This window comes from Electrophorus electricus, chromosome 2, assembly GCF_041902795.1.
Source record: "Electrophorus electricus isolate QZ-2024a chromosome 2, ASM4190279v1, whole genome shotgun sequence".
NCBI classification, from domain to species: Eukaryota; Metazoa; Chordata; class Actinopteri; order Gymnotiformes; family Gymnotidae; genus Electrophorus; species Electrophorus electricus.
The window spans coordinates 31,065,888-31,092,243 of record NC_137498.1 but is presented as its reverse complement, the minus strand read 5'-3'; the positions used below and the strand labels follow the sequence as shown (position 1 = coordinate 31,092,243).

The following is a 26,356-nucleotide window of genomic DNA, read 5'->3' as shown; positions in this document are numbered from 1 at the left end:
ACAACACAAAAGATGACACTTGTTCTCCTGACATGAAACTATAAATTCTCTGTAACCATGGGCTAGGGGATTGTTACTGCAACTGGCAGGTGTGCATAATGTAAATTCTCAATTTAAAGCAGTGCCTTTGTTTGTCCAGCTGCCATGAGAAGCTTAAGAAAAACCCCAGCATAGTTCAAACTTACTGTTAAAGACTGGAGTGTTCCTCTCCAAACAGATTTTGTTTCTACTCTATTCCTTTTTATTTTGTTCTGATTGGTCATTCTTCTTGTGGTATATAGTCAAATCATTTAGCACTGGTATGGTATTCTGATGCAGTGTTTTATAAGGTATTATTTTGTCCTCTGAAAGGTCAGAAAGAAGTGAAGTGATTATATTTGCTAACTATAAGGTCTACAGCCATGTAGCAAATGGCTCTCTGATACATTATCATATTTCTAAACAGCTTCACTCTGGCCTTAATTACTGGAGGACTTTAATCGGCTGCCATAATGAGGCTGTGCCCTAGCAGGTGAGACTTTCAGCAGCTGAAATAATGCATCATGGGAGAAGCAGCAGTGTCCTTGTCACAGAATAATGGAACTTTAAAAATTGCAACAGGCAGCCTTGCTGTTGATATACAATTTTACTTCAGTATCTAGGTTAATTCTTTAGTGTCTGGTGAAAAAAATAGCAATCCTTCAGGACAAAGCTCTTATTTCTTTTTTCTTCTTTTAAAAATAGGAATGTATTTGGCATGCATTCCATTTCCCAATTGAACCTTTAATCGTTAATAACAGACCTCACTTTTTGTTCAACAGTGTATATACTGGTGTAAACAGAAGTCAAGTAGAAAAATAATAGTGCATCTGTTGGTGCATAGCTATTTGTTTTATTCAAGTTCAGTAGCTAGCTCATTGTTCCATTTCATTCAGGCAAACATTTACTCACAATAACTCACAAAACTTCAATGATATATCTAGATAAATGAGACCAGGACATTTTTTTAAAGGTTTTAAAGGTCACCAGGCTCTCTTCATCCTAAACTGGCAGGAACTGTTTAGAGAGCACCTTTTACTTTGATGAATGAATCATCATCAGTATAAAATGATCACAGAAGGTAACTCGCATTAAGGAGAGCAAGACTACATGTTTTATTAGCTGATTAACAGATCTAACTGTGATCCCAATAGTTCTAGTACATACTACTTTTTGAACCTTTGGACATAAAGACAAAGTTTCATTATGTTAATTTTGTGCAAATTTGAATAAGATAAAGACAGACATTTGATGTAGCATAGTTTCAGAAACTTTCAGAAGTTATGTATTTGAATCTTTAAAAAATTTATCACATAGCTACCAAGTCCCAACCAGAACTCTTTTAAGAGTTATAGAAAAATGAATTCAGAAAAGATTGAGAAGAGACATTTATTGTAAAGAGGTGTTGTGAAATGAACAATACAACAGTGTCTCATTTTGCAACTTGCACACAGAAATGTTCCATGTATTATTTTAACAAAGGGCACTCATCCAGGATAGAACATATATATCTATGGACAGCAGGATGAAATGAGGGTCCCCATCGTTCCCTGTTTTGCTAATCATTTTCATTATATCTAATCAAGGACACTTTCAGGTCCACAGAGGAGTATGATTTATTGGATAATGAATGGACATACATTTTGCAATAGAGGTTGACCACAAAATAATTCTTCATTAGATCAATATCAAATTATATTAGTCAGTTCCACTGCTTGGTTTTTGTATATCTGTTTATTGTGTTGCCTAATATGTTTGTTTTCAATGCATTATTGAAGTACCCTTCAGATAGCATCACTTTGAATATGTGAATTACAAAACAGACAACTAACCTTAACAACTTACTCTGTTCAGCAACTATTAAGCTACTTAGGAATATCTAGTTATTCTATTGCTATTCCATCTTTGCTTTCAGAGTATGACATTATAAGACCATACAGAAATATGTTATCAGTACTGAATGTCATGGGTTAAATATCCAGAATGAAAAAAACATTGGATTTACTACGTTTCATTTTTGAGGTATTACATTTTGTAATGTGAATTTGTTAACACAACACAATAGATCTGAAATAAACAGAACATAATTGGACAAAACCAATATCACTACCACAGGCTGTGGAGCAATCTTTTTTTTTTTTGAATAAGCTAAAGAACAATATGATTAGAGCATTTTAAGGAGGATATGGTGACTTCTGTACCCCTCCGTGCCTATTGAATTTGTCAAGATCATTACCATGAGACAGATAACCATTTTTTTGTGTGAGTTCATCATCTTAGAGACATCTTAGATACTGGAACTGCACCAGGTTCCCCTGGAAATAGATCACAGTTCTGGTTTTCTCTGTAAATATCAGCCCTTGTGCATAATGTCAGAGATGATTGCATTGATAATGTTGTAGTCCATGTTCCTTTTCAACTGCAAAGTAAACATGGTACCATTCTCTGCAAAAAGATGATATTAGTATCATGTTTAATAGTTAAACTTTTTTAAAAACTTTTTACTGTTTTACTTGCACTGGCTTCTCTTGGGTGTCACCAAGCACAGAGAACAGCCACTGAATGGTAATGAATGACAAAAACACCAAGCACAACAAAACTAAACAATAATCAATCAGCAGACAACAGACAACCCCAGGTGCAACCTCACTCCATGGGACTGTAACAGGAGGCTCATACCCTTCAGCTAATTGGTATGATTACAATGGTTTTTAACAGCTGGAAAATGGTAACAGCCTGGTTTGTTTCATACTGTGAACAGGTTTTATCTGCACTCTACTCTCTACAGGATTCAAGTGATATTTAGTCTAATTTTCTACATGTTCCTTTAAATCATGGAACTGTAATCCAATAATCCATAGGTGAGATGTGTCTGATTTACAAAGGGAAAAAACTAAAATGATGCAGTACGGCTTCATTCAAAATAATGCTCTCCACACATCGATGACTATGAGGTGTGCCTGAGTCATTATAGCACTGGCAGTAAGACGTCTTAATAGACATTAAGTGGACTAAGTGAATGTCAAAGCAGTAACCACTACTTCAGATTTAAATACTACTTTGTCGCAGGATGTGTGGCAGTGACGCACAGAGTCTGTGTCTGGCTGCCATGACGACTTGTTCTTATAGTGTCAGGCAGACTTGCATCATTTGGCAGGGGGACACAGCAACACATGGCAAACTGCATCAGTTGTGTCTTTATATAATGTGAGATGGAATATTTTGCCATGTGGCATTTATCATCAAACAGCTCTAATGCACCATATAATGCATACCTCCCTGGGGGATAAAATACAACCGTTCTCATCATTGATAATTCCATGTAGTGTTATGATAACATTTTGGACAGTCTTACTATTTGACTGCAAACATGCATATGATGACTCCAGACAATGTCATTATACATCATTATATTTAGTTCCAACATTATTCCACTTCCACACCAAATAAATGTCCTTATTTATGATCAGATGAGATTTTACAATAAATCTCTGGGAAGTGCATAAAGAATATGTAAGCCCCAAATTGCTTAAATATTATTATGAGTCATACACAGCAGCCAAAAAACAGTGATATCAGGAAGGTTTGCTGTGTATGAGGTATGCAGAACTTTAACAATATAGAATGCAGGTTCTAAAACTTAAAGAGGATAAAAAGCCATTTATTTCAGGCCTAAACATACTGGTATGGCCTAAATCTGATGTAAATGTAAATTCAGATGTTCAGAGGTTAACAAATCAAAATAGACAGACCAATTTTCTGATGTGGGTGAGAGAATCTTGATTCAGCTAAGATCAAGGCTCAACGGGTCATTGTTCTAAGCCTACACAAAGTCCAACTGGTTTCACTGAGCCCATCTTCATAAAACATTAAGATGCACAATTGAGCCCTTGCAATGAAAAAACATATCAGCCATTTCAGTTATTTTAGTTTTTGATATTTTAGTTTTTTAACTTTTACATTAAAATGACATTAAAATGGAAAATATGCTTTATATAGACTTACATTACTTCTATCATGGAAGTGTAAAAAATTGGGCATTTGCAATAATGCTTTATATTATTGTTTCTATTTTGTAAAATGTGGAAAAACTATAAATTGACATGGTTTTTCATTGCAAAGGCTCAAGTAATGAAGTCAGGCATCATGATGCATGGGTTGGAACAATTACCCAAAGAAACCCTGGAACCCTGGATGGAACCCTGAATGGAACCTGGATGGAAACCTGGATGGAACCCTGGATGGATTTAGTGCATTGCCCATGTTTCAGACATTTAGTTACTTTAAATACAGTACATCATATTTCCATTACAGTATATAATGCTAAACTATTGCCATGGGTTTTCATGAAATATGGTTTGATGTTTTGGAGCTCTTAAAGCAATCTACTGAAGAAACACTAAGCTGTAAGAAGTAATGAAGTTACTCTCGTGTTCATCAGAACCAATCAGGTTAGGGCTTCACTGAGTTAGGACTCTAATGTCACCAGTGATTTACTCATTAAAATTCTAACTCAAATTCTCCTAATATTTAAAAATAATTATAAAAACATACACCATGTGCCATTTATATTCTGGGCTTTCTATCATCTATTTTCTTTACACTGACACATACAAAAATAGACAACAAACACACTGGAAGCTAGTGAGTTACAGTAACGAAGAGCGAAAAAATAACCAGTGTGTTTTAGAGCACTACATACATATCAACCTTTTCTACTGAAATGTGACATCAGTAAACAGTAGATGAGCAAATATATGATTCATCTTTGTTCTTGAGAAAACATCATGTGTTCCTTAAAAAGCACAAAGCTTTTAGATGCCAGTTTTAGAGGCAGATTAGATCGTGTTTTATCGCTACAGAGAGGTTTGGGTGTCCACATGCTGCCTATATCAAAACTGACTCCGCAGTAAAAGAACCAGCTTCATAGATGTCCAGAAATGTCCATGTTTTGTTTTCAAGCCTGTTTCCATATTTGAGTTTAGGGCCATGTGCCCAAAGCAGAGTAGCCCAAAATACAGCATCACTGAGTTCTGCTCATCCCATCTCACTTTGCTGATGAGTCTCCTTGAATTATGAGGCTCACTCTTGTCTTCTATTTTCACTTGTGTCATAAGCTCATTACTATAGGTCACACTGTTGCATTATAATGCAGAGACTGCAGTAATGGACACAGAGAGAGTACCGATTAAACAATTATGGTTGTCCCTCCACCATGATGTGACAAGAGACACTGTTCCATCCTCTTTCATGTTAACTCTTCCTGGATGAAAGGAAAAAACACAGACACCCTAAGCACATGGGGCCTTGCAGATGGCTGGACGCACCTCTGTCAACACAGGGCCCTGGCAATGCACCTCTCCCTTTCGCTCCCTCTCGCTCTCCCATCCCTTTCCCTGGCTCCCACTGGGTGGGTGGTCAGGTGGCTGCGCTCGGGGCCCGTCACACAGTCACCTCCGTCTTGCTGTTGGTGATGAAATAGGGTTGTGGGGGCAGGTAGGGCTGGCTGCGAACCGAGGCCAGTTCATTGACCTGTTCCAGCAGTGCATTGTGCCTCTTGGGGCCGTACGTGTGCCGGCGTGCCAGTGTCTCTGTGGCATCCCATGCCTTCAGCATGCCAGGGCTGGCAATGGTGCTAGAGCCATAGGGCAGTGTGAGTGAGCAGGGCACCTTGGTGCTCTTGGCCCTGTGTCCATTCATCTTGGGTCTCTCAGGACTGTAGGGGTTGGCAGGCTCCGGTTCCAGATGCACCGGCTGCAGAGGGAGCGTGCCTTTCGCCGCCAGGTCCACCACGTGCCTCCGGTTTGTGTAGAAGTTCTCATTGGCTTTTTCAGCTGGAGAGATAAACATAACAAAAAATGCAGGTGCTTGATAAAAGCCATTTGTGTTTTTTCCCTTTGTGATCATCATTAAGAAATCAGTGCAGAATCAAAGCAGATTTTTGGTACTGCATTTTTTTTCCTCCTGTGGGATCTTGCTTGGAGCCAATACTACACACATCAAACTCAATCCGCCAAAGACAGGTATTCTTATCAGAGAGGATAAAAAAGTACTTCGTTTGCATAGCTACAAGAACGAAAGGATGGTCAGGAGGAAAGAAGTTATTGATATGGTAAGTGGTTGTAATAGGCCATACATCAAGGTACCTTGAGACTGAAGGTATGAAATATATGCTAAATAATTCAGTTTACCCTATTATTGTTTATTTCACTTTTTATATTATTATTGTGCAGTTTATAAAAATGAACATCAGGAATGTTGTTGTTATTGTTGGGAAGCATGCAGTCTTTTTCTGACGGAGGATTCACATTGACATTTATTGGTGAAGTTGTGTCAGCCATTTGTACATTTCCCCGATTCTCTAGTTTATCTTGTTCTCAGAGTTTTCTAAACCTTATCCCCAGCCATTCAGTCTGAGAAGTCATTTCCTTGCAGTTCACACACCAAAGAACATCACCTTGAAACTGTGTAAAGCCATAATTGGAACTGCCTTCCATGTGCTTGAAGTCTTCACTGGTTCTCCATGACATTTCAGACTTCTTAATTAAATATCCTTTGTGTGACCTTTCTATCAGCATTGACACTGTCTTGAGTCCCTGCTAGTATGAACCGCTGCCACAGAGAGAGCAGCTCTGTAAAGCATGTGAGGCAACAGGGAGTCTAGACTTGTCTGGGAGAACAAGGCCCTTTCATGCACATCAATACTTTGAGATTAACATACATCAGAGAGGGCGACCACCCCATCTCAGGCAGTAGCAACCCACACGATTCAGCTTCCCGGCTGGTGCAGCCTTTCCAGCTCATCTGCCGAGCCTGCTTGCTTTAGAAAAACCTGCCTTTGTTTCTCCAAAGAGCCGGCTGTGTGATCGGTACTTCAGTGGATTACCAGCAGAAACCTTTCAGCTGTAGATGACTGCACAGCGAGAAGGCCACCATTACATGTTATTTCTTCTGCTGGCTTCCGTTCCTCATACTTAGAAAGCTGTTATCATGCCAAAGTGTTCTGGTGGGATCAAATATGATATGTCTTCATTTGTTTTGGCTGAGCTCATTGGAAGGGGTCTGTTTTAATCCATAATAGATACTAGAAAATTACCATTAGTGATTTGGTTTAAAAACAAGGAGTCCCTGTGATTAGCTCTATAATTACGGTGGTTAGACATCCTGGTTTTAGGCTGGACAGTCCTGTTTTTCAGCACCCTGTCCTGTTTCACAGAATGCCTGGAAGGACGTCACAAAGGATGCCTGGAAGGATGGTTATTTATCATCCTTCAGGAGTAAACTGGTAGTTGCTTTCCACGGAACAATATTATTTTAGCGTATCAGTGGGTTACACACATGTCAAAGCAAACACCTTATATTTCATTGGTTTAACAGATTGCCTTGTACCTCACCTACCAGCTAACTATAGAAAGCCTGCGCTCAAACTGCTCATCAGGTAAGACCTTTGCAGCGATGAGAAAATACCAAAACCTAAAATGACTTCAGGTCTCAGTCCTTTCTCTTTAAAGAGTAGGAAAGATGAATTTCATACCTCCTGTACACTATACCAGACTTAAATACTGGAACTAGGTACCAGGTGTTTGAGAAAAGCATTTATTTATATTACAAACTTCTAGGTTTACACTTAGGTGATGCTTTTACCCAAAGCAACTTATAATTATGACTGAGTACAACTTGAGGGTTAGGTGTCTTGTTCAGGGGACCAACAGTGATAACTTGGGAGTGGTAGGGCTTGAACCAGCAACCTTAAGATTGCAAGTCAAGTACCTTAACTACTGAACTACCAGTGCCTGCAAGGCACATTGGTAAGCTCTGTTAGGTAGCTAGATAGGTTATGGCTTTAATGTTGTGTGCTGTAGCGTCATATCCCCATCCCCCCAAATGTCTTCCTTTTAGGAATTATTAAAGTGGACACCCCATCTCTAATAGTACAAATAAATGAACAAATGAACATGTGAGGTAATGGAAAAAGTAGCCAAAACAAGGCTTGAATAAAATTTAAATTGCCATCACTTTAAATCCTACAAGAAAAATAACATATTAAAAGAGTTAACTTTGTGCTTGTTTTGACTGTGACTCTGGCAGACCACTTTATTAAGTCCAGGAAAAAAGCACATACATTAGTGTGGCAGCCAACACAATTGTCTGACTGTTCTTAAATAAGTGAATTATAATTGAGATATGTTGATTTTGATTAATAATGAAAGTGCCACACATTTTCAGGCTCTGCCACTCAGTTAGCAGAGAACTCATGTAATAAAGATCCCAAGCCCTCACCCAATAAAAGACAGCAGACGCAAAAAAAAAACAAAAAAAAAACATATTCACAGTGAAATAATATTGTTTTGTTCTATTGGGCTTATAAATGTCTGAACAAATTCCAGTGCTTACAGGTTGCCCATGGAAACAAAATTGTGCTCACTCCCCCCCAAAAAACTACTCCAGAGTCATTATAGGTTGCTTTTGAGGTTGTTGCCTTAAACCAAGCATAGACATACCCATAACTGCTAAAGAGACGTACTAGACAGGGTTGAATATTGTTGACTCTCCACTGGTAAGGGATCTTGTGCATTTAGTTCCCCTTACATGCACAAGCAAGGTACTCCTTTAAGGTTAAAGGTGTTCCTTCCAGCAAAATTGTAATTCCCTTCATGGACATTTGAGTCATGCACAAAACTTAATTATTGCAAGGCTAATCTAGGTATTTAGGCAGGCCTTACCCACTGCTTTCAACGAGGCATATTTGTTGCTCTCCTTGCCAAGTTGTGGCTGCTCATAAGCATGGGAGACCTGTCCCAGTGCAGGATATTGTGTCATAGCCTGCATCAGTGTGGCACTTGGACCCACGCTGGTCATCTGGGTGCTCTCTGGAGATAAGAGAGAGAAAAGCCAAAGGGATTAGTAAAAAGCCTTCACACAGCTCACTCAGACTCCTCCATCTGAAAGCCAAACTTTGTGCATGCACAGGCTATGTTATATATTCCATTTACTTTTGCAAGGTATAAAAAGACTGCTCAGAAGGTATGAAATGAAGACCGCTTAGAAAATATGAGGCAATGAAGCCTAAAAGTGCATTTCCTCAAGACATTAAAGAATTAGGAATAGTTCACACAAACAGTTAATAAGTGGTTAATAATGCATAATAGCTAGTAGGTAGTTGTTCATAACCTTGTTATCATCATGTTACATCAGGCCTCAACAAATTCTCGCTCATTGTAAGCTACATTAGTGATTTTGGGTGACTTAAGTTTTATAAATTCTCAATGCCTCCCTCCAGTCCTCCAGCAGCATTTTCAGTCATGGTCTCTCATTTCTCTAAGGGTCCAGACTCTGAGTGAGGATGTGTCTCAGCAGAGCTGTTAAGCTTAACACAATATGTATGTGATCTGCTTCACTGCCCCATCAACACAACTGTGGAAATCTCTATTCGGTGCCTTCTCTGTATAACACCCCATGGAAGCCAATCATTAGTCATGGGTTTCCAGAGTTCCAGACAGGTTCTCCTGTGTTAATTCCCGTCCGATCGAACGCTTTTGAACCGTTAACGTCAAAACACATTAATGCCCAATGCAACTGCAAGCTTTTGCTGAGATATTGTTCAACTGATAAGGATTCAGAATTGGATTTTCTTTTCCTCTTGATGCCACTGTATTTTGACTCAAAGCTGCCATGGCACATGGTCCTCAAGGGTCACAGTTGGCATAAGTCTGAAATCTCTTCAGGATTGACATTTTAGACATTAGGCAGTCTCTTATCCAGAACAGCTATCAATTTTCAATCACATTGCAGAGGCAGGCGAGTATAGTGTTTAAGTCTTGCAAAAGGACTCGTTTTGTTATAGCACAGAGCACTTGTCAAGATGGGAATTGAACCCCAGTCTCCCACAGAAGAGGCAGCATTGTTACTCACTAAGTTTGCATGGCTAGGGCTTGGCAAAGTGACTGGTCTTCTGCCTACTGCCACTGGAGATCAGCCAAATGTTCTGCCCAATATGTCTACTATCTCTGATGATCCACAGGAGTCTGGGATTGATCCCCTGTACTTTGGTAAAAGATTTGGGAAACCAGCAGATATATTTAGTAAGCATTGTGAATTAGGAACAGTTAAACTCAGTTTTTCTTAATATAAAGCACACACATTATTGCGTGCCCATTGCATTATTCTCTTCAAAAATACTTGTACTTATTTAACTCAGGGTGTTGTCTTCAAAACATTAGCCATCATTTAATCAGAAGCAATGACAAAAGATGCTACTCCTGAGCTAATGAAGCTGTAATAAACACTGGCCTTTGCTGCTGAAGCAGAGGCAGGAGGGAAAGAGAGAAACACAAAGACCTACTGCATAATGTTGAAACAAGCTACTTCAAATACTGACCTTGAATAGAGAATGCAAAACAAAACTGAGGAAAAGAAATCACTGAGACACCAATTGCTCTGAAGCTCAGTGTTCTTTCATAAAGGAATGCAAAGAGGCTAGCGATGAAAAGCGGGTAGCAGAAAATCCTTCCTTATTTTTGGCACTCTGATTTTATGGGAAAATGTCCTTTGAAGTTCTCTAATCCAGCTGTAAAATACATCTGTTGGAGCAGCTATAACTGCTTAAGGCACAGGCACAGTGCCAGATGATGGTTTCTCATATCTGCGGACAGTGACATATCATCTCTTTGGCATGATCATTACTCAAATAAATGAATGCTATGACCCCTTGGGTTATTAGAACTGATGCATAGCAAGACAGTCCTCTGATTTCACATTGATCTGTGTGTTACTAACATTAACCATGAGATGTATTCTCAGATGTCGTCCCGTCTTTGTTAGGTTCTTATTTGTTTGTTCAAGTCCTTTTATATAGCCAAATTCTGATTAAGAGATTATTGATGTAATTCTAGATCTATATTCTAGAAAGGATAGGATAATGTACTCTCTGGACTTCACATAACTAGACTCTGTCTCTCTGTCTATTTCTTTGGGGTTTTTTAGTTGTGCTTGGGATGCCCTCCAATACACTGTTGCCATGCAACCATCATTCAAGCACGGAATGTTCATTTTACAGCAAGAATAACATTGTTTTATTGTACATGCCTTGAATTCCCTGGATTGCACACATTTGGATTTGGGCTGAGGTCAAACTGGTTCTGTTTGCAAATCATCACTTCGGTGATGACTGTTGATGTGCCATCTATATGCAGATGAACACATAGTTAGTCACATGGGCAAATGGCTGACAAAGCTGTGCAGATGTGGGTCAAAATAATTTCTCCAAAACCAAGTGGCATACTGACAGAAATTGCTCTAATTTGTGATCGGCTCTAGAACAGAATAGCCATTTGTCAGGGCTGGGGGTGGCGGCTGAGGGTTGGAGATGGGGGGCTGGGTGTCAGCTACTGTCAAAATGTCACCCAGGCTTTGGTTCTCATCATTCTCCCCTGACACACCCTTTGATTGGGTTTTAGGCCATTTTTGCAGACAGCAACTTAATGAATATGCCACCTTTAGTTACACATGCTCTAAGGCCTGTGGCTCTATGGGTCTGTAGACAGGCCATGTAACACAAATACAGTCAGCTGTCAAAGCTAGATGTCAGGCCTCCCACTCAGTGGCCCATATGAGACACAGTGTAATTACCCAGGGTGTAAACGCGTACTGCTGACCCTTGAAAGATGGAGTAAGCAAAGCGTGTCAAGTTCTATTACAACATATGTAACAGACAAGTTATCTGGCAGATGCCATAAGTAGTTAGCCATAACGTGCTATTTAGCAGTTCATGTTCAGTTGTAGCTCTGGAAATACATCTGAGGTGGTGTCTAAGATGTCATGCTAAAGTTTAATCCTGAACATTATTCCCTCAGGAATTCCCTGTATTGGAAGGGAGTAGTTTGTGACTCTACCATTAGAACCTATGTATTAATATGAAATGTAATAGCAAGTTTATGGCATAGCAAGTTTATGGCACAGCTACTCAAACAATACCCTTAGAGTAGCGTGGGGAGCAGAAAGGTTGAGATTTTAAAACTAAGAAGGCTAATATATCAAGCTAAATGAGATAGTGAGAAAGAAAGAGAGAGAGAGAGAGAGAGAGAGAGAGTCTATGTGATTGTCCACATAAAATACTAAAACACACATCTTCCTGAACATTTTTCAACATAGAGGTATTAACAAAAGGTTTTACAAAGATGAACCTATGCGTTAACAGAGTTAGCTTGCAAGAAGACATTTAGGCCCCTCATGCAGTATATAAAGGAATGAGATTATATGCCACTGAATAATATAATTACTGTAGTGCTGTTTAACAAAAGGCATTCGGTTTTAATAGCATAACTTTCAGTCAGCACTGATTTTTCTCCTAAATTGTCTAAATTGACCAAGGTCTAAGTTCTCAAATTTGGTACACATAACCTGTATATGTCTGTAGCTTCTTGTTTAATGCAGTTTCCTCAGTTTCTTCACATTCCTAGCCCTTCGGCACATTTGCTGTTAGGGCTGGTTTTGATGGAAGATGTAGAATACCTGTGAGACTAGGCACAGTTTTCCATAAGTGAGAGGAGTGTTACCTGAAGGGAGGCTCAGGGGAATGGCAGGGGAGCAGGAGCTCTCCACAGGGAAGGAGGAAGACCAACAGAAGGTCAATGAATTAATAATACCCACTGAAACTTCTGAGCGACAGCAGAGGGGCAGATAGCCAAGAGCCACCTACAGCAGGTTTAACCTGGCAAAAGAGTGGGACAGGGCTTCTGATGGGGAGGTGTTAAATTACTGTTTGTTCTTCCTTGAGCATGTAGTTAATGAAAGCAAAAAAACAAACAAAAAAAAACATGCATCAAACACATAAAGAAGACTTTGAGATCAGACACAGGAGGAGCAAAACAGCAGAGAGTAAAACTTGGACAACTTTTTGAATGTACACTGCAAAAGCTAGTTTAGGTTTATAGGAGTTCACAGTCCTTTAATGCAGCATCTCAACGATAAAACAGAAATTAATAGACAAACTAGGCTAATTAGGCCCCTATTTCCCATTGGTCAAAAGAGATATAAGTTCTGAACTAATTACTTTTCAAGAGAGGCTTGAACTGATCTGTTTTGATTAACTAGGAACAATGCATTGGAAATGTCTCATTGGTAGCTTTGCTATTTTTAATGGCTCCATTGTGTAGCCTAATTCTTGCAAGTCTGACATCTGGGCTCTTTTCCTAGCACAGGTTTCTATGTAAGGACAGAGCATGCCTACTGAGGTCATGCTCATCTCTTAGTTTGTGACCCAGGCACTAGACGTCTAGACAATAGACAAAAAATAAAATAGCACCACGTAGGTCTAATCAGGATTGTTGCAATTCTCACTGTCACCATATTTAACTTCTCACTAGAGTAGTATTGAGAGCAAAAACTGAAGAGGTATAAAAGCTGTTCTGGCACAATCAAAATGAACAGGTTTCACTTTCACCAGCAAAACATGTCACAGCAAGAATGGCTCAAAAAAGGAATCATTTTTTTTTTTTCATCTTCAATTGCATCTAAGGGCACAAAGGTTGTCTGAAGCGACAGATACCAGGTCAAAGTGAGCTGAAACCAAAGATAAAGATGCCCTCCAAGATCTCATGAAAAATGCAAAGCAGTATTTTTGGGAGATCAGTACCTATTAGAAGGACCATTGCCATACATGAACAGTAGTCTAGTCAAAACTAAAAATAACATGTATCCGAATTCACCCTCTTAATAACTGAGTTGTCAAAGATCAGCATATAATATATAGAGATAGATCCAATATTTACACCTTATGGCCACACCCAGGGATTTTAGTAACCTTAACACACAAAAAAGTAGTTTTCAATGTAGACAGGCACAGAATCCTAGTATTAACAGGAACTGACACAGGCAGTTTGGCTAATCTCCGCAAGGCACTGCCAATCCCAACATGCAGTGATCACAGAGAGTTGACCCTGCACTCTTTATGTGTAGCCACTACCTGAGAGCTGGAAGGAGGGACTGCTGCATAAATGCACAAAAACATCTTTTGAAGTTTGGTCTAACAAAGATATAGGCACATTCAGAGGTTATGGAAGGAAATTGAACATTGGCATTTGATACATTTTGTCAGAAACAATATTCTCAATTATTTAAATATGTTATTTGTCGCCAATAGTTCTCAGGGTGTTTCTCACATGTTCTTGTCTTAGGGTCACACTACATTCGCATGCTGAGAATTTATGTGCCTTCATTTTAAAAAGTAGCAGTCATTGGCAACAGAAGCCAGATATAAAAGCTCTAAATGAGTTTATATTTCCAGCATTTGTAAACAGCGACATCAAAAACTCTGCTATTTGGCTGGTAGTGAGAGAAAGGCTATATTTAGCAAATAGTACATCTAAAGAGTGAAAGGAAGTGATGGAAATCTGCCATACTCTTGCTATAAACAGAACTGGATGTTCTGATGCCTTACTGTTGCTTTAAGATGTCTGTTCCCCTATGCTTTCTTATGGAATACTTCCAAAGAGGACATCATCAGCACGATAGAGCCTCATGTGGTTATTATAAATATTCAATACACTGCCTCAGTCTGAAATGCTATAAATATTAATAGACAAAGATAATCACAGCAATACCCATAGCCCACCTTCAAATATACCCAAAGCTATTACTCAATGCCTCTATCAGGCTGTGTGTTTTGTGCTTTGTGCTGGACCTGAACAGGCTAAAAATGCATTAAAGCAGTCTGCTTTTTGCAGGGTAGGAAGAGTTTGATATTAGACATTCATATCCTGTCAGCCCAATAACATTCTGGAAAATACTAAGACTGACAGGAAAGATTACACTGTGCTGCAAGCATGGGATACCAGGCTGTAAGAAATACTTAGATGCTACACTGTCTAATTCTGTGCAGTGTTGATTTACAGCCAAGATTTGCCTGCCACTGTTAGTGTTTGTCCTTTATTACAGTAAAAAAGTAATATTACAGTCAGGCAGTGAGTGACATGTCTTGCATCTGGCACAACTACTTGCCATAAGGTCATGAGGGCATGTCCAACATCTTTATGCCAGTGTACTAATAAACATTATCCACAAAACAGGTTGGGTGGAATGGAATATAATGAGGATGTAGTGTTTAATTAGCATACTGTCAGCCAATCATATTCCTTTTCTTATTTTAAATGGCTGTACTTAGGACAGTGCCTAAATATGGAAATGGAGCAGTCAAGGCAGCATTAAGAATGACATAGGCAAATATTTGGAACAGCAGTTGAGCATTGTTCAGCTAAAAACACACATTAGCTTTAGACAGAAATTAAAATCAAACTAGTAACAAGTATCCTATTAAAATGGAATATTTGCAACATGATAGAAACATCAAACCTGTGTCTTTCATTGTTTCTTGCCACCCTTGAAACAAAGCGGATTCCAAGGTTTACATCAGCCCTCCTTCACACAGCCTACATATTTAGATCTACAGAATTTAGCTGATGCATTTATCCAATGCAACTTACAATTAGGAGCAATTGAGGTGTAAGGGCCTTGCTCAGGGGCCCACCAGTGGCAACGTGACCACAGTGGGGCTTGAACTGGCAACATTCTGATCACTAGTCATGTACCTTAACCACTGAATTGCCATTAAACCTTAGCTATGTGAGCCAAGGATGGAGCATGTTTTGAGTTTTTACATAGGCTACGCATTCATCTGTTTTGGGACAACCTTAAAGAATGCCTGTTCCAGGGAGCTGGGAGTACCATTTGTTTATTTGGGCTCAAGTTATGTCTGCCTCCAGATAGAGGTTTTTCATTAAAGGCACCGAGAAGGTAACCAGTTTAGAATTTATTTGTTAAGTCTGCCAGGTGAGGAGAAAATCTCAGAACATTTTAATATGATCGATAAATAAATCACTGCCTCTTCTTTAAACAAAGGAAAGAAGGTCTATATGTACAGGAGCAAACCTGCTCTTCCTGCTTATCACAGTTTAATATTCTATATATTACTGAAACAATTAGAGACACCTTAAATTCAAAAATCAAAATTCTGTGTCAGTAACAATAATACATAAACAAGTTTTATTACAAATTCAAATTATAAAACAATATTTTTGAGCATTAGACCGGCAAATTTATTAAATATGGTTTATTTGGAGGAAAAATGTAAAAATGGTGTTGGGGAGCCTTTGTCAGGACTAGTACAGGTTGGTATCATGGAATTAGTAGTGGCATCACCAAATGAGGGATTATTTATTCTGGAGTGGCAGCTTCATACAGTCTATATTAAAGCTTTTTCAACATTTAAAACAATGTCCAACTCCATATCATACAAACAGGCTGCATTTGACAAGAAAAACAAATACTTGGATTAGTAACATTTTATATTGTAAGCAGTTGCAGAAACTGTGGCTGCATGACCAACATGCTAATATATCAAATACACCCTGAACCATCACCCGCACCCCCAAAAGTAATACTGTGCCAGGTCTTACAAATTCCTTCCACTGTTGTACACTTTGCAATGTGTCAAAACACCAAAAAATGCTCTGTGCACTGTCAAGAAAATATAAATGTCATATATGAAAAATGAATTACAGTTTTAGTTCAATAGTGAAAGTAGGGGCCTAAATCTTAAGACTTGATGGCCACCAAAAGATCTGCAGTTGATAGAACTTTGATTGTGTCTAAAAAGTGCTTGTAAAAAATCTCTAATTCCAGTTGACTGAAAGTCATGTAAAGTAATGGTGAAGTGTCTAGTCACACAATCCTTTTTTTATGCTGATGTTTATGACCTAAATAACAGTTCTTGAGTGGAAGATACTCCAAAATCCACTCTGACCTATACAGTATGTCTGCTGCAGGCTTGTAAGAGTTTCCTGCCTCAGTCTGCAAGCATCAAAGGCCTGTTAAATTCATGCTCAGCTCTGTTGTGCTGTGTTGCAGAACAGCCCATACATGGCTCAAAATGCTGTGCATGGAAGAGGAGAAGGCAGGTGTCCTTGAAATCTTTTTGTGTTGACAAACAGGAGATCTGTGAAAGGCCTAAAACACAACAATGTTCCGTAGCTCACCAGGTTCTGGCACCCCCTGTGTGTTGGGGAACGAGAGGGGTACACATTCTCTGTGTGAGGGAGGGCAAGTTAACCCCCCAACCCTCACACCCCCTAAGGTGAAAAGGACAGCATGGCAACACAAGCACTGTAGCTGAGTGGGAGGGTTCCTGGGAGTCTAGGCATCACCTGTGCAGAGGGTGACAACTAGACAGGGTCAAATGTCACACAGGAGTTCCACTGGCATGGTCAGCAGACAGAGTATTCTTACACCCTAAAGATCCAAAATAAACTGCATAAATGACACATTGGTACTGTAACATACCCATGTTATAATAAATAATAATGTCAAATGTTACAAATTGCCACTGGTTTGAAATAATCTGGTTGCTTTAATGGGGTTCTTTGGTGTTAAGACAAAGCTATTACTGCAGTTAGTATTCTGAGATCTTGTAATTTGATCATTAATCATTAAATCATTAATCATTTTCAACATATTGGCCTGTCCAATTCTAAAATCTCAGAAGACTACAATATGCAAATATGGTCACTAGCAAATCACAATTTTTTTTGTTTATTGTACTGTGAATATCCACAACATTCTTATGCACCCAGAAGAGTGTTCCGTGGGTGAGATGATAACTCATAGCATTCACATGATCCAAAAACTGTGAATCATTTTGATCAGAATAATAAAAGCAAATCTTTAACTGTCATATCAAAGGTTTTACCAGTTTGCTTTAATATGATATGATGATACATCAACATCATCATCGTAATATGCAGCAGCATAATCATAGCATAGTATTTTAGTCCATATTGAGTGAGCCTACTTCTAACTGTTTTTAAATGTAAAATGTAAAAAAAGGCCTGGAAGCTTAAGAGTCCTGTGTAGTATCTTAGCTGTTCTAAGGACTGCACTCTTCTGGACCGAGATCTTGGGTGTTGTTCCTGGTATCTGTTGGATCTATTCTCCAAGTTTGAAACACAGCCCCAAGTGCTTCGATTACCCCCGGAACCACAGTTGCCTTCACCTTCCTGATCTTTTCTAGTTCTTCCTTCAGCCCTTTGTATTTCACAAGCTTCTTATGTTCCTTTTTCCTAATACTGCTATCACTCGGGATTACCACATCTATCACTATGTCCCTCTTCTGCTGTTTGTCCACCAGTACTATGTCCGGTTTGTTAGCCATTACCATCTTGTCTGTCTGTTTCTGGAAGATCTACAGGATCTTAACATGGTCATTTTATACCACTTTTGGGGGTATATCCCACTTAGACGTTGGAACTTCCAGCCCATACACAGGACATGTTTCTGTACACTATGCCAGCCACTTGTTTATGGCATTCCTGTTGTACGCCCTGCGTGCTAGCATCTTGCATCCCACTGTTGTGTGCTGGATTGTCTCAGGAGCATCTTTGCACAGCCTGCATCTGGGGTCCTGCCTGATGTAACAGATCCCAGCCTCTACTGATCTTGTATTCAGAGCTTGTTCCTGTGCTGCCATGCCAATCCAGCCTTTTCCATCCATTGGTAGGATTTTTCCATATCAGCCATTTTCACTATTTGCTGGTGGTCCATACCGTGCAGGGTTTTTTCCTGCTACTTCCTGCTCTTCATTTCCATCCTCTTCGGCTTTCTGCTGTCTGAGGTACTCACTAAGCACTTTGTCACTTGAGGCCAACTTCCTGATGTACTCCTGGATCTTGGTTGTTTCATCCTGGATAGTGGCTCTGACGCTCATTAGTCCTCGGCCCCTGCTCCTTCTGCATACTGTACAGTCTCAGAGTGCTGTATTTGGGATGAAACCCTCCATGCATTGTGAGGAGTTTACTTGTCTTGATGACTGTTTCTTCTGTCTCCTCCTTAGACCATCTTATTATGCCAGCGGGATATCTGATGACTGGCAGAGCATACGTGTTGATAGCCCAGATCTTGTTCTTCCCATTCAGCTTCTCAGGATATGCCCCACTCTTTGTAGGTATTTGGCTGTAGCTGCTTTTCTTTCATGGCCTATTCATGATTCCCATTTGTTTGTGGGACTTGTAGCTGCCCGCAATATCTGTTATATTACCTTCTGGTAGTGTGATCCCCTCTGAGGGGTTTCAGGCAGATGCAGAACAACAGCAGGCACTGGGCACTTGATGGTGACTCGTGCTGTTGACTTCACTCAACACACACACACACACACACACACACACACACGTCTTTAAATGTATACAATATTTATAAATCATATTGACCTTTAGGGTTGTTTTCCACACACACACACACACACACACACACACACACACACACACACACACACACACATATATATATGTGTGGAAAACAACCCTAAAGGCCAATATGATTTATAAATAACTTATAAATTTATAATTTATATTATAAATTTATATTATTTATGTTTTTATATATATATATATATATATATATATATATATATATATATATATTTATAAATTTTGAATATAATATAAAACATATATGCCTACCTAGTTTTCAGAAATTACCTGCATTTCTTGCAGAAATAAGCACAATACAATCTAGAAAAAAGGAACCCTCATAGATCTTGCACTCTTCAAGACCCAGGTCTGGTCCAGAATCTGCAGTGATGACCGGACCTGAATAGTCAAATAGTCTAGTCAAGGCCAGAACACATTGTTGATTCCTCTGACTACCTACAGTTCCAGTGTAACCATGACTAGCTGTGTTAAGAACAACAACTTCTCATTTGAATTAAAACACAACCAGGTGCTTTCAAATCAGCTACCTCCAGCTCTTTGATATGCCCAAAGAATATTAATATTGCACTGGTGATGTGCATGCCTTTATTATAAACATAGTCTTTTGAAAGTCAACCAGTGGGAGTGGTTGGTCAATGGCACAGTCTGAAAAGGACAGAGTTAAACACCCACCCCCACCCACCTCTGGACTGCGGCACTCCATAGCACTGTCACACACTACAACACAGGAATGCTTTTTCTGCTGCCATCTGAACAGCAAATTTAGAAGTGCGAAGATCCACACTCTGCACTCCTTGTCTGAAACGAGTCTCGCAATTTATGACATCATGCTAATTAATACTTATTTATATGTTGTGGTTGTTTGAGAGCTTTGTTCACTTCTTTTCCCAATTATAAGGTGCTATCCTGTGTGTCTAATGCAGTAGCAGCATGGTGTCTGTGAAACAGCGCTAACTGAGTGCATTGCCTGCCGCCACTGCCGTCCACCTGAGCTGTTTTCCCCACAGCCAACTACCTGTCAGCAAATCTGCTGGCAGGAAATTAACTGATAATTATTCTAGGAAGAAGAAGGGAAAAGAAAGGTCTCTGTTTAGAGAGAACGGATTGGTCCTCTTGCCAAGCCTCTCTCCTCCTGCACATAAACTCATTAACATTTAGAACAGTAACTGTAGTCAAAGAGGGAAGCCAGTGTCCCCATCTCTTTATTCCATGCATTCCTGGGCCATGTACACAATATTAGTAACATATGGAGATAAGTAAGATTTTTAATACAGAGATGATTAAGATTTCTTAAAAACATATGGATACTATAGCATGTAGTGTAGTCTTTGCTGTATCTTTCCATTATTTGAAGCCTGTGGAGTTCAGTGTGAGGGTAGGAACAGGCCAAAACACTAACCATCATGTCTTTAATTATCAATAAGCTAAGCCCAATGATGCCTGGCTGGCCCCCCCCCAAACACAGATTTACTAAGAATCTATTTTTAAAAATTGGATTAACTGTGATATAACCTTTTTATGAAAATATGTGATAAAGCTGTGCAACTGGGCTTATGTCATGGTTTGTGAGTGGCCCAGAATTCATGAAACTTCATCTCACAGTGTTTACATCCCCACTGCACCGAACATTTTTATGCAGTTCTTGATCTGGCCAATTTCCGTTATAACAAGCAACTGAACTCAAAGGCTGAATGACATTTACTGGTAGGCTGTATCTGGCCTCTGGGCCTTATGCTACTAACTGAGAATATTTGATCTAAGTTACTGATACTGAGGGGAATTTGAGGAAAATAATAATAAAAAAAAAAAAATTAAGCCATTTTCTGTTCCTGCTGTTTTTTTGTTTTGTTTTTGTTTTTTGTTTTTTTTTGGGGGGGGGGGTTGTCTTCGCTTTTAGTCTTTTCTCCAGCAAGTACAACAAACACTAAAGGTAAACTGTCAAAACTAAATAAATAAAAAATAAATATGTCAAAATGAAAGTGCACATTTCATTCAACTTGGAAATCACTTTTGATCTTATTTCTATGTTTTTGTCATATCAGTCTTCTTTTTAAGCAGAAGTGGTGGGCAGACAAACCAATGTAGTATTGCCATGGAAACAGCAGCCCAGTAAACTAGTACCCGCAGTGACATTGAACTCAAGAACTTTGTCACAGAGGAAAATGGATTTGTAGTATAATGCATTGTGCTAACGGTGATTCCAGCCTTAAAGGATATAACTTCTTGGAGCTCTTTCAGATGATTTTTTTTTGTCAGTACAGCATTTTTTTGTCAGTACAGCATTGTTTCCATGGAGCTATAAAGGAAATATACACATTTATTACTATAAACCCTAGCGACATGAAAGTACATTACTAGAAAAGAAAAACTGTCACACTCTAGAACTAGACTTTTAAAGGGTTGGGAAAACCTTGCATGAGATGAGTAAAAATGTCACAGTCTAGATTTATTGTAAACACTGACCATGACTGTTCATTATAACCACAATACTTAGAAGCACCATTCAGGATGAGGCATGGCACGGCCCATTGACCCAGTACTAATTCTTTCCGAATATGAATCCGCAATTCTCTCAGCTGTTCTGTTGACTGATCAGATGATTGAGTTGATTGAAAGTTTGCTCTGCGTTGATCAATCTGTAGTGGCTGTCCGTGCCCGGTGGATTGGAAGCAGTCAGGCAGCAGCTGATGCAGGCAAGGAACAGAGCCACACAAGCGAAGGCTCTCAGGTGGATTCATTACAACCTCTCTGCAGAGCTACACCTGCATGCAGTGTGGCATCCTGTCTAAACTGCAGAATAAGTGCAACATGCCAGCACATGCTGCCTGTGTGTGGTAATGGGATTGACAGGGGGCAGGACCAGCTGACAGCACCCAGCAGACACTTCTGTGACTCCCACAATCAGCTTTCCCAAGGTTATGTTTCGGTCAATGTATTGTCCATACTGTGGCTGAATCAGTGTCTTGTTACACCATAAAAGAGTAGAGACGGTATCCAAACAAGTCACTTTAACTTTTTTGGTGCTTTGTAGCGTCATTATATAAGAGCTTTGCTTTTTTAAACTTTGTGGTCCTGCATTGTTTTACAGAAGTACACATAACCCACTTCTTTGGCCTGTCTGGCCGGTTGCCTTTGTGTAACCTATTTTACCACAGTCCTCCCAGTCAGTGGTTCTACAGTAAACACCTAAATTCATTCAAAGGAGGGGAAACAGTGAAGCACAGCACCCCCACCTAATCTCCATCTCCATCTCCCTCTTGCAATGAGAAGTGGAGCTGACAGTAGCCGGTGTTTGTCACGTCGCAGCCGCACCTGTCCATGTGGGTTTAGCTCAGCAAAGGAGCGTTAGCCCACGTGCCTCCAGCACACCGCTGTGCCTATACACACGTCCCGTAGAGAAAGCGCTCTCACACACCCCACCCGTTTACACTCATCCACTCCATCTCAGCAAGCACGCACCACACCAGCAGGCACACATGCACCAAAAGCCTTCAAGCATGCACACACATAAACCAGGAGTGAGCAAGCGCACACACACACACACACACACACACACACACACACACACACACACAACAAGAGCCATCAAGCGCACACACACATACCAAGAGCCAAGGGAGTGCATTACCCAGGTCTTTTTCTCTAAACATGCCCACAACAGCTATCTGCTAGTGTGCAGTTTGTTTTTCTTTTGGAGAGGAAGCCTTTTGTTCAGTATGAGAGGGAGGGACATAGGGAGAAGTGCTCCTGTACTGTCATAGCTTATGAACAGCAGTGTCAAACAGCAAACACGAGCAAAAGAGCTCAAGGCTTTAAGACATCCAGGACATATGATATGCCCTAAACCTATCTGCTGACCTGGCATTAGACACCCATTTCAGACACTGATTAAGATGTCACCACTATCCTAAAATCCAGTGAAACGTCGCTATCTGTTTCAAAGACTGTCACACTGAAACTTCCATGTTATCAGCCAGGCCACATACATTTGCCTGTCATCATTCAGTCACCTCCAGTCAGGTCACATTAAGTCAGAGCGTCACATGAACAGGCATTCACTACTAAGGCATTCACTACTAAGGCATTCACTACTAAGGCATTCACTACTAAGAGCTTACACCATCTGCTACACCCACTCCACCTCCCTACTAACATCAACCAATACAGCTTTTCACAAGATTCTCAGGGATGGCAGCAGTGGTGGTAACAGCGGGTGATTATTAACATATTACGTTCAGGCATATTAGTCAAGCAGATTGATTTGAACATCCCATAAGCAACAGGGAAACTCAGCTGAGGAAAATCCACTAGTGCCATAGCAACGGGGACACATATGTTATGTGTGTTTGTACACATGTCTGAAGTTTCCAGAATAAAACTTTTAGTCATGAACACAGGTTTAATATTTACACATGTGACTTCCCAGTCAAAGGCAGAGTTTGATCTTTGCTGGCAGAGTGGATGGGGAAGGCTGGGAGCTGTGCCCAGTGCATGCAGCAGCACCACAGGCTGCATGATTTCATGGTGATTAAAGTCCAGCTTACACATGCGTCTGCCAGCGTGCTTCTGAGTGTGTCTGTGAGAGCATGCATGCAAGATCGAGAGCGAGTACAGGTGAGAGAGCATTGTTGTGTGTCTTAGTCAGCCACTGAGCCTGTGGTAATTACTACCCCAGTGTGTTAATCGAACACTGAGGATAGAAGTGCCACTGCAGCCCACCGGACATGCCAAAAATGGCCCTCTGTAACACCCCCACCTCACCATAGAGGGGCCGAGCTACGCAACCAAGGAGCTGTGCCCTCGTCAACAGCCTCGGGAGCTCGCAGCTGCCTTTCCGCAGTCAATAACCACCAGCTGCTACTATTGGTTTCTGAAAGTGATGAGTGTGGCCAGTGCCCTGCCACGCTTGCTGCTCCCCATGCTAGAGCACAGTACTGGAGTGCAGTATCGGAGCACAGTGCTGGAGCATCCTGCCGGAGCAACTGAGTGTAAAGTGAGAGGCGGGTACTTACGCAGGCTGTTTGCTGCTGTCCTGGTGGGCACTGTGTCGTAGGGTTGCCCGGGCACAACCAGGCTCTCCTCTCGCTGCAGGGCCTCGGCTGGAGCAGTCTGCCGCATCACCTGTGCCAGGGCCCTGCACAGACACACACATCTCTGATACACTGTACTGCAGATGACTTTGATTTCAAGTCCTTCAAGCCTATTCTGAGGTTTTATTTCATGAGTGAGATGGATGTATACTGAGCAGGAAGTTGAAGTTTTCCCCTAAGCACACAAGGGTTGCAGAATAAAAACATGACATAGCGGTTGTTACTCATAGCACATGCTCACAAGGGGACGTGATAAACTTCTAAGTGTCTGCAAATAAAATGATAAAATCTAGAAAAGATGGAGCATTAAATAATGTGATTTTTTTTTTTAAAGAATCACACTGACTTAGAGCAACACGTCTTGTATGTGCATGTGTATATTTTAGTTGAATAATGACTAGTTTATTACACATTCTTATCAACACTCGCTGAACTAGAAGCAGAGGTTAGAGCACTTTTGCCATGTCCTTGAGATCGTTTTCACCGTTACTGAACACCAGTTGTTACCACTGCAGAACTCTTACCATAAAGTATTTTGCACTTATTTCTGCTTTTTGGAATGAACTTTATGATGAAAGTTTCAAAAAGCTTTTTAAACAAACTCATATTCATTGTTTTTACCCCAGTACTTTCCAAATGTTTCTTGAACTCAGTAACGCATTGTCTTCATTTCATAACAAATAATTGTTTAATTTAGATATAAATGGCAGGTGTGATCTAAGAGTGTAGGAAAGTGGCTCTGTGGTATAAACTAGAATGTCTGTGTCTTCACTATCTGTTTACATCTCCTGCGATGACCTCTTTAGAGGGTCAGATGCTGACCCACATAATGAGACTAGTAAGAGAAATTAAGAGCAATGTTACTTTATTATAACATTTGTTTGAAAATATCATAGAAGAAATGACTTACATTCACGTACAACAACTAAATATGCAGTTATAATATTATATAGCCCCCAACAAAGTCCTTTCTTGGACACATTAGCTTGTACGTATTATTTGTCATAAGTATCGCGTTCACAGTCGTTAGGTAAGGCCATAACGTAACATAAGAGCGTGGGTTGTTCTCTGGTCACATACCTGGACATATTTTCTCTGTGAGGTCGATGTGCCTTTTCAAGCCCAAGTTTTGTGAATATCCCAACCAGGGCCATAATAGCAACTACTCCACATATTATATACACGATCAAATTCGTTTTGTCCTTGGTTGGATCGTGAGTGGGGTCGTTTTTCTTCGGCGGCGGTCTACCTGTCATTGACCAGGGTGGTGTATCGTAGTTTTTGCAGGTGGTCTGGTCAAGCCGCGAGGTTTTAAACTCGCAGCAGAATCGGAAGCCACAGGTTCCGCAGCAATACAAATAACTACCCGTCCGGCAAACAAACGGTGGATCCCACTGGCCCATCACGTCGTAATACCCCCGGCATCTGTCTTCCGTGTGAGGAGTCTCCGAGAGATCACTCTCTCCGTCTCTGGACTCGTTGGATCCCGACACCATAACTAAACCGTCAAGGTTTTTCCCAAGCTCTCCACCGGCATCACACACAAGAACTTTCATCAGAAAGTAACCAAGTAGTAACCCCGCGCTTTTCATCCTGTGCTCTTTTTTCAACTTCTGTTTTACGGTGGATTTGACACTGAAAATCAGACTTGAGGGTCTTGTCTCATAAAGTGTTAGGATGCTTATTTCGAACAAGAAGACTGCCGCCATCCGCGATTACTGTCATTTTGGTAGACGCATCTGAGCGCAACAGTCGACTGTTGTCTTCACATACGAATTTTTAGTTCTCAGACGATTGATATCGTTGCCCCAAAGAACCAAAACAGAAATAAAATCTCGTTGTTGTTAAAGGTATCCTATACTCCCAGTAGCCTACGCTGCTCTTCACCATTCCGTTGTGCGTCGTAGCGCTGTCTGGCAGTTCGTTCCAGAGCAGACGCAGCTCACGAATATAACGCTGAATAGGACCAAATGCGTAATTATGAGAGAGGAG

The 26,356-nt window shown here is 40.3% G+C and overlaps 1 protein-coding gene across 1 annotated transcript; it reads right to left on the bottom strand.

Annotated features, from left to right (window-relative positions):
* Positions 1–1,393: 1,393 nt before the first annotated feature.
* On the bottom strand, positions 1,394–26,317 carry shisa9b (shisa family member 9b). The gene is made up of 4 exons (XM_027009005.3): positions 25,445–26,317; positions 24,287–24,408; positions 8,742–8,888; positions 1,394–5,852 (listed from the first exon to the last, which is right to left on the bottom strand). Exons 1-4 carry the CDS (start codon positions 26,071–26,073, stop codon positions 5,461–5,463), a joined length of 1,290 nt encoding a protein of 429 aa, XP_026864806.1. The 5' UTR covers positions 26,074–26,317; the 3' UTR covers positions 1,394–5,460.
* Between the last annotated feature and the right edge of the window lie 39 nt (positions 26,318–26,356).